Genomic DNA, 18851 nt, shown 5'->3' with positions numbered 1-18851 from the left:
CCATAGCCATTACTTTGGAGACACTAAATACAAAATGGCAGTTGCCCTTCACAGGAAAGGGTTTACTGAAAAAATATTATGAATAGAAAGTTGTCTTTGGCTATAACCTACATATTCAATTGAATAAATCAGATATTTCAATCTGAAATAAATCCTTAGTTCTTCTCGAGTAATTAATGATACATTTTGCTGCCACCTAGTGTTCCTCGCTTGGGTCTTCCTGAAATCTTCTCGTAACACTTAGAGAAAATGCAACATCAGGCCAAGTACATTTCATTGTGTACATGATTGATCCAATAGCATAAGCATACAGGACATTAGCAATCATCGCTCTATCTTCAGTCGTCTTAGGTGAGTGCTCCTTAGATACTTGAACTCCATGTCTCATTGGCATGAGACGTCTCTTAGAGTTCTCCATCCTAAACCTTTTGACAATAGTACCTATGTACGTAGATTGTGATAATCCTAACAACCTTCTTGATCTATCTCTGAAGATACATATTCCTAGTTGTCATGCGGTCAAATCCCGAGCTATGTCTATCGCTTGAATCTGATGCATGTTGGCCTCAGTGCTTGGAGCAGAACACTGAGCAGCCTTGATCTCTTGCAACTGAAGTCTTTTGAAATAGCTTAAGATCGCATAGAAGGGGTTAGAGGAGAGTGTTTTGCAATAGATTTAGTCCCGTCGAGGAATAGTGTCATTGCATTAATATCTCAAATGGTTACATCATAATCATGATCGTTACATGGGGGAAGACCACGGATGATACATAGTAACAAGACGAGGCATATCGTGCCAGGGTAGTGTCGCCTCACCGCCTCAAGGCCCGTCGCTCTGTGCGTGCACGCCCGCAGCCCTGCCGCTACACATGTGCCCCCGGGCCGGGTGCAGCGTGCCCACGGGCATGGGGATCACACATGCCACCCCTGCCTTGACGATGACACACAGCACCAGCACTCGTGCTGACACTTATCGCCCATAGACAGCGCGACGCTGCCGCATTCGGCGCCTCAAGCCGAGCGTTGTGCGCCCGACACTACCCGCGGGAATGCCACGCGCCCCCATGCTGCCTCAGCGCTCACTGTGCGTCATTGCCTTGGTCTCCTGGCGAGATGTCACCCACCCCGCATCCCGCACACACAATGGGGACGTTGTCCGTGCAGCCGCTGCACGGCATCCCGCACAACTCCGCGCGCTGCACCTGCGACATGCCGCCCGGCCTACGCATCCTGCGCCTGCACAGCGCTTGGCCCTCGCGCGAAGCGTTGGCACCCGCGCGTGGCGCTTGGCGCATGCGCGCTCGCGCCTGTCAGCCTAAGCATGCGCCCAGCACGCGCGGACTTCACTTGATCCGTTCTGCCTAAGTGCGAACGGGCACACACACCATCCGTAGTGTATCACCACCTACGGGGACGATGGCCTGAAAGATCAGGTTAGATGTCACCACCTTAGTGCATTGTAGCACTAAATAGGACTCAGTCATTATAGATTGTGAGTCTCACACAAACATGCCCTCCCAGTAAGTATGCATGCCTCTGGGCAGGGAATGCCACCTAGTTAGGGGCCTAACACTAGTACATAGGTCGTTTCTCTCAAATCTTTCATGGAGAAGTTTTTAGACAGCCATGTCTTTATTGATGCATTCTTACATCATTTCCAATCACTAGAATGTCATCCACATATAAAATCACGAAAGTGATTACACCCCCACTGGTTTTCTTGAATATACATGGTTCATCTTCATTTTCAATGAAGTCATAAGATCTGATAGCCACATCAAATCTGAGGGTCCATTTGCTTCAATCCATAAATGGATCTTTTATACACTGATAAAGGAATTTTTTTAGTAAAAATATACACATTTTAGAGTTACTACGTGCATCATTTTATTAATTCATAAAAACCTTCATTACGACCATTTATCCTTTAGTGATTGAATGCCATTTTCTATCTTGTTTGAAAAATACTTAGGGCCTTAAAAATAAAAAATAAAATAAATAAAAGGGTTTTTGAGTGGCTAGCTAAGGACGAGACGGAGGCACTCAGCCAAGCCCTGCCAGCAAGTGCATAGTGCTCAAGCCGACCAGCAGCGGAGAGCACTGCCTTATAGCTCACCCTTGGCACACTTGGCGCATATAGAGGACCATTAGAAGGCTCAAAGAAGCCCAAGGAGAAGTTCACACATCAACACGAGAGAAGTCTTTAGTTAGATCAATCTATTATATAAGTTGAGATTTTTATAGTCTTTGTTATTTAAACTTCTCAGATATAGGATCAAAGTCACCTTTTAATTTTCACCTTCTTGTCGGCCGCGGCTGAGAAAAAACAAAGGGATTGCAGACAACGAGCCGCGATCTTAAGGAATAACAGAAGAATGTGTGACCAGGCTTCAAGCCTACCCGGCCCAAAGCCCGTATCATTTCGTGTTTTTTTAAATAGCGGGATATGATCTCATCCGCCTGATTTCCTTAAAGAGGATCGGACGGTGAGATCTGCCTTGTTTATTTAACTTGTTTTCTTTTCTTTTCCAGGCTTGTGATTAGCCACCATGCCTAACGCTATTAGGAGCCACCCGAACGGGTGAATCACAAGGGAGAATGGTGATGAGGTAGATGATGTGGCTAGAGTGGATACAGGGAATGAGAATGAGTCCACGGCTTCAATTTAATCGCATCTGTTGACCCATTTTAATGGGAAATCAAAGAGTTGGGGGGCAATATTATCTTCTTTGCCCCCAGCCACTATCCTCATCGACCGACCGGTGAAGGCCACCCATGACAGGACCAAAGGTGATCCAATGGCCCCTAGAGGGATGTTAGATCAACCCTAACCCCTTGAGGGGTCGATAGAACATCTCTTGATCCCTTAAGAGGGAGTATCTGAAGGTCTAACATGCATCTCTTATCGCAGGAAGAAAGAAGCCGTCAGAGGTCCCTTTTCAGAGATCAGAGAGCTTGGCTTAGTCGTAACAGCTCCGTCTTGGTGGCAGAGGTCCCTTTTCGAAGATCAGAGAGCTTGGCTTAGTCGTGACAGCTCCGTATTGGCACCATGAACTTGGGAGGATTCAAGGAGGAGCAAGGGAGTGCGGAGTCTATGTCAGCAAGGGCGAAAGGAGAGGGGAAGACGCACACTGAGGCTAGGTGGCATCAATTGGTGCCGCCACCCCCGTCCTCGATTCAGGGCGGAGTCTGTTAACTCTGATCTTGTTCTTGTTGCAATTGATTAGATTAATATGATAAACTTAATTCAGGTTTTTTTAAAATTTGGCAAATTGGTTCAGTTCAATCAAAGTTTAATGCCACTATTCCATTTTGGTATTCCATTGAACATCTGGTGTGTTTAAAAAGTCATTATCAATTTATATAAGTCTTTCATTTATCAACATTATAAAAATCTGTACATATACATATAAGTATTTTCTTACTCTTATCCCAATCTCTCTCAGGCATTCTGCCGAACACCTCTTGGTGTTAGACAGAACTATCCCCTTAACCTCAGTTTTCTACTCTAAAAGAATGTATAAAAATATATAAAAACATAAAAATATATATTTCTCTTGTTTCAGCCTCTTTTGGGTATTTGGTCGAACACCTCTGAGGTGTTCGACTAAATTACCACTTTAACACCCAAAAATTGATTATAAATAAATATATAAATATATATAAAATAGATATTTTAATTCTATAATAAATATTATACCTATATAAGTTGTACTCTATAACTATAGGCAACCGTATACTAATATATATATATATATTCCTTAATTATTATTACTAGTTCTTTTATCCTACCTTAATATATCTATACCTATGTAGTTAGCTATATTATAATTAGATAATTACTTATTCTCTCCCTAGCTAGCTTAATCTTAAATTCTTAGTCTATATAAATACTTCTCTAGCTTACTTATCTACACCTAATTAAATAATCTCTCCCTATCTATCAAACTTCTACCCTATTCTTCTTCTTCTTCTTTACTCTTATTAAAATAATTAGTCTTATTAAAATAATTACTCTTATTAAGTAACTCCTTCTCACATCTTATTACCGCAGATCCTTATTCTTCACTATCTAATTAAATCTTACTCTCTACTATTACTATTCCTATTTCGTATCTAAAATATAACTTACTATTAATTAAATAAATACCCCCCTACCTTCTATCAATAGTATCATACTAATATATCTATCTTATTGGTCTTATCTACTCCACTACTGATATTACTATCATCCTTAATTATGATATCTAATATATTACTTCTTTATCATTTCTAGTATCTATAAAAATATATATAGACAATATCTGATATTCTCTCCTTTCTAGTACTCTTATTCACCTAATACTGCCTATACTTACTAACTGTCCATTTCTTCTTAGAGCCATTATCTTTAGTATTATTGGTATGGCTTATTAACTATAACTCAATTATTAAATACACCTCTAAAGACCTGTCCCTGTGGAGACGATCTCACTCTAACTATACTTCTGAGTAAGTTTTATGTCTTTTATCAAATTTATTGATTTTAGGCAAATTAAAATTACAACAAAATTAAAAATTAACACGCAATTTGCCTTCATCACACACCTTATCAAGAAATTCCTTGGATCCGTAAGCCTCGGGTTGTATCATACACTTCTTCCTAAAGATTTACATTTTGGAAACCAGTCTTGACATCCATTTCCCATATCTCATAGTCATGTTGTGTAGCTATGGCAAGAAGAATTCTGATCGACTTTATCATGGCAACTGGCAAAAATGTTTCATCATAATCAACTCCTTGTCATTGAAGATAACCTTTCACAACTAATCTTGCCTCTTACGTCTCAATTTGTCCATCAACACAAATATTTTTCTTAAATATCCACTTATACCCCATAGGTACTATGCCTTCGGAAGGGCAACCAAGTACCATACATGGTTTTGGTGAATGGATTAAATTTCAGAATCCATCGCGTATTGCCCTTTGTGAGAGTCAGAATATTGAACCTCATCATATGTTAGTGCATCATCATCCTTAAAATCTAATGTCTCAACTTCAGCCGATACAATATGTCCAATATATCTATAAGGTTTGTCTCACTATTCTTCCTAACTTACGTGGCTATAGTGTATCTATCTGAACATGTTCATGAACTGAGCACTCTTATCTAATCAGATTGGCTTGGAATTTCTTCCAAGACTACTTTACTCCCACTATCTTCTCTCAGAAGATGGTATTCTTTGAGACACAATATTGTTTGTTCTTGCGGATGGTAAAAGTAGTAACCCCATGTTTCTTTTGGGTATCCCACAATGTGCATAGTTCAGTTCTTGATTCTAGCTTATCTGGTTCATGCCTCTTTACATGGGTTGGACACCCCCATACTTTAATGTACATAAAGTTGGGTTTCCTTTCATTACATATCTCATATGGAGTGGACACTACAGATTTTCTGGGTAACATGTTCAATATATGTGCTTATGATTCAAGTGCATATCCCCAAAGGAATACTGGTAATTCTGAGTAGCACATCATGGATCATACCAAGTATAACAAGGTGTGATTCCTTCTCTATGACACCCCATTCATTGTGGAGTGTAGGGTGGGGTCAACTTAGTATACCATTATCCTTCATAAATTGTGTGAATTATGTACTTAATTTGTTATACTCTTTCCTGATTTTTTCTCTACTTCATTCTTAAACTCCTTGACTTTTTCAAAAGCTTCGGACTTATACTTACTCAAGTATACCCATCCGAATATAGAGAAATCATCAATGAATGTAATGAAATAAGAACCACCACGTCTTGCTTGGACTGACAAGACCACATACATCACAATGTATAAGTTCTAAAATGCCCTTGGCACGCTCTCCATTTCCAGAGAATGGCAACTTGGTAGTGTACCCATAATGCAAGATTCACAAGTCGCATACGATGCAAAATCAAACGGGCCCAAGTATGCATCTTCATGCATCTTTATTTCTAATGTGTCCTAGCTTACAATGACATAAATAGGATGTGTTCACACATTTTTTACTCTTCTTAAGAGTGGTGTCGACTTGGAGATCAAAACTAGAAACATCCATCATATATAAACCATTGAACACAGGTGCTAAAACAATCAACTCATTGTTGAAGTAGATAGGACATGTTTTGTTCATAATAGTCATGGTGTACCCAAGTCTATCTAATCATGAAATATAAAAAATGTTCCTTATTATGTTAGGAACATAATAGCAGTCTTCTAACGACAGGAAATCTCTAGATGGAAGCTTGAGGTTCACTGTCCTCATAGAGAAAACAACAGCTCTTGTGACGTTCCCCACCTTCAACTCCATCTCGCCTTTGCTCAGCTTTCTTCTCTCTGTCAGTACCTACCAATCATTGCAGATATGATAAGCACATCCAGTGTCCAATACCCACGATGCAGAACCTCTACAAGACAAATAAGTATGTATCACACAGATACCTAGAGCATCGTTATGCTTCTTTGGAGCTAGCTTGTTGAGGTAATTATTGTAGTTCCTTTTCCAGTGACCCTTTGTTTCTCAATGGAAGCATGTGCCTTTTCACCATTGTCCTTTATCGGTGGTGCTTTCTCTTACTTCTTACCTTTATCTCTGTTTGAGAAAGCGGTTGCCTTGCTCTTCTTGTTAGTCCTACCAACAAAAAGTACTTGTGGCTTGTCCTTATGAAGCTTGCCCCTGGCAGTGGTAAGCATGTTGAGAAGCTCTGATAGAGTGTCCTGAAGTTTGTTCATGTTAAAATTAACAATGAACTCGGAGAATGAATCTGAAAATGATTTGAGGATAAGATATGTGCTCATTTCAACGGGAACTTCAACTCCTAGTACTACCAACCACTATATACATTCTATCATCTTTAGTACATGATTTTGTATCGAAGATGACTCGCCCATGCGAGCCCAGAATAAACTCTTTGATATCTCCTATTTTTTAGTTATGCTCTATACAACAAAAAATCCATCAAATGAAGCAGCATAGGTCTCAACTCCATATCTTCATGTTGCTGATGCAACTCCTTGCACATAGAAGCTAGCATGTAGCATTGAACCGTGTGGAATCATCTTTCCACTTCTGATGTGCCAGTATCTCCCCTTCAGTTGCATCTGATGCATCTTTGCTTGGATCATCACTCTTTAGGATGTACACTATGTGCTCAGACTTTAGAAAAATATTCATGTTTCTGAGACAATCAGTAAAGTTCGGGTCGGTCAATTGGTTGGCATCCATTATGCAATGTATGGGGTTGCTGGATAACATTTTTGCCTACATGAGATATTTTTCTAATGAATCACTAATTCAAGCAGATCCTAAATTCATCCAAATATTTACCTTCCACTATTTTCTGTCAACCCATACAACCCTCATAGGTATGGAAGTGGAAATAACCGACTATCTCCTTGTGGGCATCAAATTCTCAATATATATATTATGATCTGGACTACGCTCCACCAATCATAATAAATATAATTCAGCACTCATCTCATAAAACTTCCATCTGGTTGCAATTTTCGATCTTGGTTTGGTCGTCAAGACTCATGCGGCCTTGAGTACACCCCACCTACATCTGAGTTTGGTCTGTTTTATAACCTCATTTCTTGACGGGAAGCATCATTTGGCCTCAGATGTATTGGGGATCTGCAGCGACAACCCTAGGGACAAAAAGGTGGCCAAAAGAATACGGAATTCTTCAAGATCCAGGTTAAAACATGGTTGATGTAAGTGTTATTAATTGATTCTTCATCATCCTATGATGATCTGAAATTTGCATGATCATTACAAGCTGATGCCTAGGTGAGAGAGGGACACCCGCGCTGATCTCCTTGTGCTGGATTGTTTGGATGCCTACGCACGTGATAACACGATAATTATTACATCATTGTTATCAACTTAAATATTTATCCACACTAAAAGGATCAAGCATGCATGGTGTCCGACTTAAGATAATTAAAGTTATGTTTAGAGTAGGGATTGTCTGTCCCATATACAGTATCAAACATTCGATATCCGATATCCAAAAAAGAACGGGACGGTGTCTGATATCAGATATCGGACGATATCCGTCCGATAGATGAAGACGGATGTCGGAGACGGATATCGAATGGGTAAGGACGAGATTGATATCGGATACCGGATATCAGACTTTGATATCCGGATATCGGAACCGGTATTCGGGTATCGATATCTGGTATCAACAGAAAAAACAAGTATTGATCATCATTTTCGATGATTTATGTTAACAACGCCATGTATATCCTACCTCGTTTAATATATACAGCCCAAACTTTCTGTTTTCTTCCATATGGGATGACATGATTCGGAGTTTAACATTACTCTGAATCATGTTATCCCATATGAAAGGAAACAAAAATATTGAGCTGTATATATTAAACGAGCTTCTGAATAGCTTAAAAAGCTCATGTTAACCCGTGGCCCAGTAATTCCTCGCTGCTGGCCCACGTAGTCGACGACTAAACTATATTTTTTACAACCTTCTATGTTGGATATCGAAATCCGAATATCCAACTCCGATGTCCGATATCGTCATCCTCCCCAAGAGACGGAGGCGGATGACGACATCGAGACGGATACTGATATCGGATATCGGATATCGGTACTGTAGCAACCGATATCCGAAATCTGGATATTGGAAAAAACGGATACCGAAAATGTGATTTCAGTATCCAGTACAGCATCCGTCACGATACCGTAATCCGATGTCGGTATCGGGACGGGTGATCCCTAGTTTAGAGAGATAGTCTGACTTTTCTTTATTTTGGGGTATTTTGTAATTTCTGACGTCATATTTGTATAGATATATATATTTGAAGTCAGAATATATTATTAAAAAACATTTAATGGCCTTGTCATCATCATTGGTCATCATTCAGTCGTGCCCCCCTATGTCCCAAATAAAATTTATGTAAATTTATTTTTTTGTTCATATATCTGTATTTTTCCGATCCCTTCACCATTTCAGCACTTTATCCCTTATGTCTCTACAATCTCTATATCTTCTGTCCTTCAGTACTTCATATAGAATTTGATTTATCACCTCTCATATTACATCATTCACATTCGTCTCTAATTCATATATTTTATAAAATATCCTCTCTCATCCCCTAAACAACACTTAAATATACATTAATTCCCTAATCATATTCCACGTGGAGACACCTTTTCTCATCACTACCTAATCACGTGTAATTGTAAATGTAAATGTAATATACAAATACTTTTGACTAACTCAAGTATCAAAGACAACTAAACCTAAAATAAAGTTTATCGAGCTGCACCGAGGACTGTCGCCAGACCGTGTACAATTTAAATTAACTATTTTATTAAAACTAAAAGAATAAATATACTTATATAAATAAAATCAAATTTATAAATATTATAAAGCAGTACCAAAGTCTAAAGCTTCTACTATTTTTGAATCATGATGACCATGGCAGGGCATGCGTGGTTACTCAGGATGACACCCAGAAGGAGAGGCGGCACGACACCCAGAAGGGGCAAGCTCAGGCTAGATGAACATGCTAGCACATGGAGGCTAGGGCGGGAAATTTTCTGGCTCTAATACCGTGTGAAAATTTTTCATGTCAGAGTAAATAGTTTATTAAAACAGAAAACAAGGATTGCATTGTCTTATTACATAGATGAGTCAGAAAGTTCCTGTAAGCCAGTCTAACATTATTTATATTTCAATTTATGGAACGCTAATATCCAATTTAAAAAAGTATAATTCATAATATTACGATATTAGCCCCATAACAGAGTTATCTCGCCAACAGTCCAAAGGCTGAGGAAAACAAATGAGCGTCAAGAACCTTACAGAAAGATCTTTCACAAACTACCAAACCAAATATCCATCATTCGTATGTGTTATCTCGTATCATTTTTGTGAAACAGGAGAGAAACAGGAGAGAAAAATGAGATATCAGGTTTCTAAGATGAAAACGGTAGTTAGAATGAACGGTAGTAGGGATAGACGGTGAACGGCAGAAAGATATGTGAAGAGATTTACCAAACGGACCGCAGTGAAATGCTGGTCTGCCTCTCACGTGTCATCCGAAGTTCTGACTTGGGTTTTAAGTGGTCTGCCTCTTACTCACGTGTTCGCGTAGCGCTTCGGATTTACAACTCCTCAGACGGCAAACAGTTGAATTTGAATTGGGAGGGGTGCGCCGGGCCCATGCAGTAGTGCAACGCAAGGGCGACGCGCGAGAGTCCCAGTGGCAAGCCACTGTGGTGGGCTCTCCCCCACAAGAAATTAATTTAATATCATGTGGGCCGATGGCCCACGTATCAGATATTAAACTGATAAGAACAGATACTACACTTGATCTTAGCCAAAAGGCCGAGAAAGGTATGAGAATTCCTGCCGCGATGGGACCTTATTTCTACGCGAGAGGCAAAGTACGCTCGTGAATCCCTCGATATGGGATTAAAAGTATATGGCGCTTCCCCCTCTTCCTCCCGCGCCAAGGATAATGCTTCGAAGACGGGGAGGGAATCCTCGCGGCCCACAGACGCTGCTCCTCTCTCGCTCACTCAGTAGTAGTACTCGGCAGTCGGCATAGGCAGAATACTATATATATATATATATATATATATATATATATACATGTGCGCGTACCTTATCTCTGGAAATCTTCCCCATTCTCTCTTCCTCGGCTTTGTCCTCCGTCGTCGACATAAAATTCTGTCTATTAGACTTGAGCACGAACAAGATGCCGACGATTTTGCCTCTTTTACCAAATTTTCAGTCCCCCTTGCCGAAATTCCCAGACTTGCTTTTTACCCCGTTTGCTCTAGCGGCTTCGCAATGGTTTGAAATCTTTTTCAATTTTATGCTTTTGAACCAATGAAAAACTATTCTAATCCGAAGCCGTCCGAAGCTGTTTATTCGAGCCTTCTTCTGCCCTCCCCGTTTTGGTTGGACGTAACATTTTCCCAATTCACGACCTTCCGGTCTGGGGGTGGTTTCCAGATTTCAGGAATGTTCGATTTTCGCTCGCGCTCCAGGATTCTTAGCCGATTAAACAGATGCGGCGATCTACTGCGGTCTCCTCGCGGTGGGAGTTTCTCGTCTTCCGCTCTCACTCGAGTCCTGCGTTCACCGATTTCAAATCGGGTTTCGCTCACTCTCCCGTACGAACAAAGCTATTCCACCCATCCGTAGATAATAATTATAATTTTACGAAAACTTATCGACATTTAAAATGATATTCTGGAACCATTAATTTTAACGAAGTATTTATAAAATATTAATTAGTCTCCAAGTAAATTTATCATTATTGGATTCCTCCACTGTGTATATAATAACTGTAATATAGTATATGCACACTGAGTGACATTATGATTAATATTTTAGAACTATTCGTTCTAATGTAAGGATGTAACATTATACAGAAAATGTTTTTTGAAACATAGTAACATTATGGTTAGTATTTTCTAACAATTAGTTCTCAGGCAGGCATGCAAAATTTTGTGAAATATTTATAATTTCAGAGTTAAAATACACAATAGAAATGCATTTAAGAGTTTAGCTTTCACGAGAAGAAAGGTGAATTGTATCGGTACGATGCACATCCACCAAATCAACCCTCTTGTCCTTGCCGTCATATTTACCTTTTTGCTTGGTAGCATTGTTTTGATATCGTCCTCCGCTCGCCACCTACACCTTCTTAGATTCATGAGTAGCTCTTTTATAGTCATCCTGGATCACTTTAATGCCGACAACTCCTTTACAACCATTGACTCTAGACTACAAGTGTTCACCTCTTACCTTTCACCGGTGTAGTGGTTCCATCCCCTTGATTTGTGGGTTAATGTACACATCCAGCACATGCATATTATCAACTGTGGGTTTATGCTCATTGTCCCGCAACAACTCGTCCAATACTTCACTAAAAAAACCTATAAAAGACAATCTCCACAATAAAACTGTACGGACCATGCTCTGATCACCGGTGACCCGCGCACATTTAAGAATCTATGCACATAGGATATGACTTTGTCATTGTTGTTGCGGTCAACTAACTATACCTCCATGGATGGATCGATGAGTGCAGCAATGTTGAAGGCCTGGATGCAACTGAGGATTAATTTTATTTGGTCATCTTGGTCTTCATCACTAGACAAAACATTGAAGTCAGACATTTGATTATTTGAAATATATTTACATCTCTGATATCATGCATGACCTTTTCCACGTGGCCTGTTATTGACTTAAATGAAAAAATTCCCTTCATTTGGTGTTCTCGCCTTCGATTGACAAGCAATGGTGGTAGCCAAAATGAGCAGTTGGAATATATCTTTGCAATCCTTGATCATTTTCCACTCCTCATCAACCAACATAGCTTTCTTCAACACTTTCAATGCCATGATTTTAAGAATGTCCCTTTTCTCGACACAAACTACCACCATGTCATGCATTGGATTCCACCTTGTTCGGCAGTCCAAGGGAACCTTTTTCTTGCTTGATCGGCTAAACTTCTTGCATAATAAAACGTAGTGCTCATCTCATCGTGTCAAACCAAGTACTATTGTGACTATCTCATTGAAGTGACGTATGATGAAGTGCCCAATATAGATGAACCAACGTCATCATACACATCGAGTTATTTGTCCCAAGAATATCATTAGCATCTATAATGACCTGCTATGATGTTGTGTGCATCATGTGTAGGGAGCTCTACTCAGCCTGGAGTAAAAATTTTGTGACTTATGCCGTATAGAGCATGTGTCTACTTGCACTAAATTGACAATTTTGCAAGCTTTAATTCTTCCTACAGAATATTAATATTTTTTTCTGTTATTTGATGCATTATCAGTGATCACTGTACACCTGCATAAAATTAAATCAGATGATAAAAAAGAATTCGGAAAAACATATTATTCATAATTGAGCGATGCATACCCTTAACTTTAACTCAAACTCCTACAAAATTTCAATGATACAAAATTTCATTTGATGTATGCCAAGCACATACTCGCATACTTATCAATATGTGTCTACCCTAATCACGCTCACCCTAAGAATGCAATGTTTTCTATGAAGTCCATGAGTCAAGTGTTAGTGATACTTGGACAATGACAACTATTTTTTTTGGCTGCTCTCTTTTTCATATCCTTGTAAAGTGCATGTGCTTTTCTTGGATGGCCTTCAATAATGGGAAAGGTAACGCTTGGTACGCAATATAACAAAGAAGTCTTATGAAGTTTTTTGAATAATAGGCCACGGCGAATCAGAAAGGCAGACGAAGCATAATACTTATTCTGTCGTCTCTATTGTATAACCAGTATAATACTGCTTTGTACTAGCTGTTTTGTCAAATTAGTCAGGTAGTGACCTTAAAGGAAACATACACTTAAAGATGAAACCTCTCTAGATGTCTCCGGAGTGGAGTGTTTCTTTGATATTTGTTCTAGTCTACAGTGAGGCCACATAATTTGCACTTGAATTTACGTCGTCCTACATACGTGTGGTACCTTACATCGTAGGTGTTAATGTTAGTTCTTTCCTATTTCTATCTGTACTACTAACATTTGATTCATCTTCCACATACATGACTAAGAAATCTGGTATGTGCGAAGACGTATAGTGATCCATCCTATCAACTTGCATTTTTATGAAATGATATAAATGCAAGGCAAATGATAAATGAGAAGAACAAAAAAGTGACACATATGATAATTATGTAGTGCAACCTCTTGGAGAGAGAATGATGGGAATGAACCAATATGTGTAATGTGTTTCGAAAAAATGGGGGTAATGGGTTTTATCCCATGGTCCTCCAATTGATCTCGAAAAAGACTCTTGCCCCATGGTCCCTCAATCGAAGAAATAAGAAGCCATTACTACTTAGAAGGGATAAAAAGTAAAAGAACTCAAGGATGGTTTGAACATGCTACATCATGTAAATAAGAATAAAAATCACACTGAAAAAGAGTTTAGATTGATGGCATATATTAAGAATAAGTCACCGCTCCTAATTGTATTTTTTTCAAAAAACTCTTGGACCTAGTCATGAATGTATTCAACCTGTTCCATCCAAAAGCAATACACAAGTCAGAACTGGCTTGGCGTAAATCTAGGCAAAATGGGTGGTCTTCAACTAGGTTTTTGGTTTTCAACAAAAAGGTAAATTTATCAACTTAAGTTTAGATTTATTTTTTTTAAAAAGATCGACTTAAGTTTAGATCACACCATTCATATCTATGGATTAACCTGGAAAAAATAGATATGAAAAGATATGCCTTGATTTCAGCCTAAGGACCGCCGGTTATTATAATATAACTTCTATGTTATGAGAAATTTAGAGACATGTATTTTTCATACAAAACATTCCCGAGCTCTTTCTAGGGTTGATTAATTTGTCAAACTCATGTGTCATTGAGATATCGTTTGATTTTATGTTTCAAAAAGAAATTGAGATATTTGTTTAAGCCTCTTTTTAGAGCATTGTGTCCTCAGAAGAAATTTGAGATATCGATATTCAAAACTCAATTTCCTGCACTGCAGGGTGGCGCAGCAGAACAGTTGGATGCGATCTGCAAGCTCTTAGATCCTTTATGGACGCTAAAATAGAGGCTATTTATCATAGGCTTGATAAGGAGAGGAGGAAACACGAGGAGAAAATTAGTAATCTTATTATTATAATACTTCTTATTCTCCATTCGAAGAGGAAAAGATGATGAACTGGGATTACTTGATGGGAGGGGTCGCTGGAGAGCTCTCCTTGGACACGATGGCTGATATGGCAAGTCCTTGCAAGTTGATTTCCAGACTCTCGTCTTCCCTTTTGTTGCATTAAGAGGGAATGACTGATAGAGGTTGAAAGATCGTGCAGCTATCATGTACATTATATTTATATACCCATCATAATCCAAAGAGACGGGAAAGTGATATATCATCTCTGTTAGCCCAGATTGTTTCATACAACACTTTCAATACACCAGAACCATGAATTTTATGAAATGGTTCTTAACTTAAACTAGTTTAGACTCCATGTTTTCTCACCTTGACTTGTGGGGCTCTTTCAATTTTTGGAGTAAAGAGGATGTTGTTCAGTTATATTACCCTTAATCATCTCTTCACTCCAGAAGGATAGTTTTGAATATAATAGACATATTCCGAGAGAATCGTCACTCCAGCATCCACGTCACTAGGTACATCCTTCAGCCATATGATCTTAAATCTATACTTACTCACCACGTGAATGTGAACACAACCAAGAACCGAGACGGGGGATTTGTGGCATTCTCCACTATGCTGTACCTGGTGGGTATCATTTTTATCATAAATTTAAATGATCAAAACATGGCCGAAATTTCCAGATTGGAAGACATGTTATCATTTTTGATTGACAGGTCAATTATCCAGAAATAAATCTTGATTCCTTCATTCAAATTTTTAAAAGCTAAAATGATGAGAGAAGAGGATTTCTTCTCTAAATTACTGTAAGTACTTCCTACCTTGGAAAATTAATTTCATGGGAAATTGGATTCAAGTTCCCGCTCAAATATCAATAATACTACATCTAAATCACAGTTTCATCAATGCGTCCATCAATCTCAAAATCATTGCGTTCATACATCACCTAAACGTTACTTACAGCTCATAATCAGAACTAAACTGGTCGTTTGAACTACAGAAGTGGAAAAAAAATATTTTTACTGATCTACACTTCCGAAGTAAAAGCCCAACACTATTGGTTGCAGACGGAGCCACGCATTCTTACACTATCAACAGCAGAAGACAGAGTGGGGGGGGGGGGGGGGGATCATCATCACATCACGATCTCAGGCTTGATGATGCTGGACTTGATCTCCTTGTGGGGGAGGACGACGCCGCCATTGCTGTAGACCTCGTCGCCGAGGTGGACGTCCTCACCGAGAATGGTCATGTTCTCGACGCGGGCCCACTGCCCGACCGTGGAGTGCCAGCCGATGATGCTACCCGACACGCAGGCGTGCTTCTTGATGCGCACCCCGCGCATCACGGTGCAGCGCGAGAGCCGGACCCCCGGCTCGACCACGCAGCCCGGCCCGATGGCCACGTCCGGGCCAATCAGGCAGCCCTCCCCGATGACCGCGCTCTCGTGGACCAGCACGTTGCCCACCACGTGTCCCCCCCGGGCCAGCTCCCCCGGGCTCTTCTTCCTCAGCGAGCCCAGATAGAGCCGCAGGCCCGTTATGTAGTCTCTGGGCTGGCCCACGTCCATCCAGAAGCCCGGCAGCACCATGGCGAAGAGCTTCTCCTCCGCTGCTATCCTCGGGAAGACCTCCTTCTCTATCGACGTGGGCCGCAGCTCGATCCTGTCCAGCACCGACGGGTTCAGCAGGTAAATTCCCGCGTTGATCTTGTTCCCCACGAAGATCTTCGGCTTCTCCACGAACTTCTCCACCTTCCCTGTTTCCTCCTCCATCACCACCACCCCGTACTTGGACGGCTCGTCCACCTGCCGCCATTCTCCCACTTACGGTCCAATTTCCACGGACATGAAGATGGCATCATGATGACTATATACGTCTGATATCGGATAATTGACGGTGGCGAATGCCAGTACCTATACTAGCGTCCAAACCTCCAGAGGAAGGTGGATGCCAATATAGGGACAGATATCAGTACTGTAGCAACCGGTATCCTTTATAGCGCCAGATATTGGGATGCCCATATAGGGACGGATATGAGTACTGTAACAAACCGTATCCATTATCGCCATCTGACATTGGACATCATTATTGTCACAACCCACATCCAATATCGTCATCTGATATCAGGATATCAGTACTGTAACAACCCGTATCCAATATCGTCATCTGACATCTGGGTACGGGTTAAGTAACAACTGGTATATCGTCATCTGATATCCGGATACGGGTTAAGCCAGACATGCTACTTCAGTTCCATCTAATGAGTTGGACTGAAGGAGAATTTGATGAGGAAAAGGAACGGGGCAAAATGGGTTATGCTCCGTTCCGTTCCAGGATGTGGAGAAGTTATACAGTTAAACTCAATTTGGGTCTACCTTGGTGACCATGATAGAGGCCTCGCCGCCGTGGGCGGCGTGGAAGGTCATCATCTCTGCTAGCGGGTAGTCGCTGATGACGTCGCTGTTCATGACGAAGAACGGGTCGCCGGAGCCGTCAACGAGCTTGTCTCTTGCCAGGGCAAGCGGCCCGGCGGTGCCGAGCGGCTCGGTCTCCCTAGAACAAGTGATCTTGATCCCCAGCTTGGCCTCATACTCCTTGAGGAAATTGAGCATCACCTATGTACGAGGGAGGCCAGAAGAAGATCAAACAAAGCTTTGTGACGGACGACGGACCGAACGGATGCTGTAAAGGACGGGACGAAATATTTCCTTCCGTTTACTCTTGCAGTGTAAAGACCGACGACGGATCGAATTTCGTTCACAAACCCGGAAATGAAACTAGTGTTCGTCATCGTTCTCACAAGGATGACGCTTACGAAATCATCGTTAATGGGGAAAGGGAAAAGAAGAGAGAATGCATAGAGCGGTTGGCGGACCTCGGGCTGGTAGTTAATGGCGAGGACGACTTCCGTCACGCCGATGGCCTTCAGAGCTTCGATCTGGTTCAGAGAGAAAACCCTTTTCAAATTCCGATCCGAGATTTAGGAAGATCGAAGAGAAGAAGATATACCTGGTGCACGATCATGGGCTTGTTGGCGAACTCGACCAGCGGTTTGGGAACGCTGAGAGTAAGCGGACGAAGCCGAGTCCCGAACCCACCCACCAGGATGAGAGCCTTCATGGCTGGAGATGAACTCGATCAGAAGGCAAAGGGCGAGATCTTTCTGTGCACAAACCTGCCAGAGAAGCGCTATTAAGCAAGAGAGGCGACGCTAAACGACGCCGAAAGATAAACGGAATTGGCAGGTGGCGATAGAAATGCGAGTTCACGCGACTCCCGGCAAATGATCTACAGCTAATTGCAAGCTGGTACGGCGTGATCCTCATCTCGCTCTCATTGGAGCGCGTCTTCCTCCGGTAAATCCGAGATTCCCTCGTTCGACGAGGGAATTCTCGATAGAGGGATGAAATTCCGCGTGTCAAGGGAAAGAAACCCTAGCGGATATCTCGAGAGGAAGCCGTTGGATCTACGGGTCTCTGATGGGCGAAGAAGGGTAGGAGAAAAGCCATGGAAAGCGGAGATCTTACGGGATTGGAGGTGTTGGAAGCGCCTCGCCGAAGCTACGACGGAGAAGAAGAGGTTGTCCGACGCGTACCAGCTTGAGCTTGAGCTTGAGCTTGACTCTCCCGTTTTCCCCTCTCTTCCTCTCTGTTTATACTATGTCTTCGTCTCTAACCTCGTGGAAGCCTTTACCGACGTGGAACTTGCCCACCCTCGTCTTCTACCACTCGTTTGATGGCCCCCTCCTCCATTCTATAGAGAGAGATATAATATATACATATTTATAGGAGGAGAGAGAGATGGTTTGGCAGAAAGCAATAAAAACTTATGCCATCATGGTGATGAACATGATGTGGATGGTTTGGGATGTGTACGGTTTAGGCCCTGGCATCCTCAGCCGCTGCTGATGGATAGTTGGTATAAAAAAAATGAAGAAAAATGAGGCAAGTGATGATGTGGAGTGTGCAGAGACACATAAGGTACAGGTATGGAGACTATTTTTTTATTTTCAAGTATTGTGATAGGATGAAGAATACTCTAAGAGATGCTTTCCTGCGGGTAAAAAGGCTCTCGAGTATGCTCAACCGGTGACCAACCAAAAAATATGTGGCTCCCAGTGACCAGATGTTAACAACATGTGAAATGTGTGATTGGCTTGCGGGCTATATTATTGACAGC

The 18851-nt window shown here is 41.1% G+C and overlaps 1 protein-coding gene and 1 non-coding gene across 2 annotated transcripts; both read right to left on the bottom strand.

The window, feature by feature from the left end:
- Positions 1-10185: 10185 nt before the first annotated feature.
- LOC144714182 (U2 spliceosomal RNA) lies at positions 10186-10381 on the bottom strand. Its single transcript, XR_013584275.1, has one exon. It is a non-coding gene; the product is annotated as a U2 spliceosomal RNA (small nuclear RNA).
- Positions 10382-15673: 5292 nt separating this feature from the next.
- On the bottom strand, positions 15674-18385 carry CYT1 (Glucose-1-phosphate adenylyltransferase family protein). Its single transcript, XM_078571939.1, has 5 exons — positions 18200-18385; positions 17682-17847; positions 17548-17610; positions 17048-17287; positions 15674-16477 (listed from the first exon to the last, which is right to left on the bottom strand). The coding sequence occupies exons 2-5, from the start codon at positions 17790-17792 to the stop codon at positions 15806-15808; spliced, it is 1086 nt and encodes a 361-aa protein (XP_078428065.1). The 5' UTR covers positions 17793-17847; positions 18200-18385; the 3' UTR covers positions 15674-15805.
- Between the last annotated feature and the right edge of the window lie 466 nt (positions 18386-18851).

Source organism: Wolffia australiana, chromosome 1, assembly GCF_029677425.1.
Source record: "Wolffia australiana isolate 7733 chromosome 1, ASM2967742v1".
NCBI lineage: Eukaryota > Viridiplantae > Streptophyta > Magnoliopsida > Alismatales > Araceae > Wolffia > Wolffia australiana.
The sequence above is the reverse complement of the archived record's forward strand: the minus strand, read 5'-3'. Positions and strand labels throughout refer to the sequence as shown.

What these genes read in the sequence shown, in the direction of transcription:
- CYT1 (XM_078571939.1), bottom strand. Translation starts at nt 17,792, where the DNA reads ATGAAGGCTCTCATCCTGGTGGGTGGGTTCGGGACTCGGCTTCGTCCG. An exon ending in AGCCCATGATCGTGCACCAG is followed by an intron (nt 17,611 to 17,681) that starts GTATATCTTCTT and finishes TCTCTGAACCAG; the next exon opens with ATCGAAGCTCTGAAGGCCAT. An exon ending in CCATTAACTACCAGCCCGAG is followed by an intron (nt 17,288 to 17,547) that starts GTCCGCCAACCG and finishes CCTCGTACATAG; the next exon opens with GTGATGCTCAATTTCCTCAA.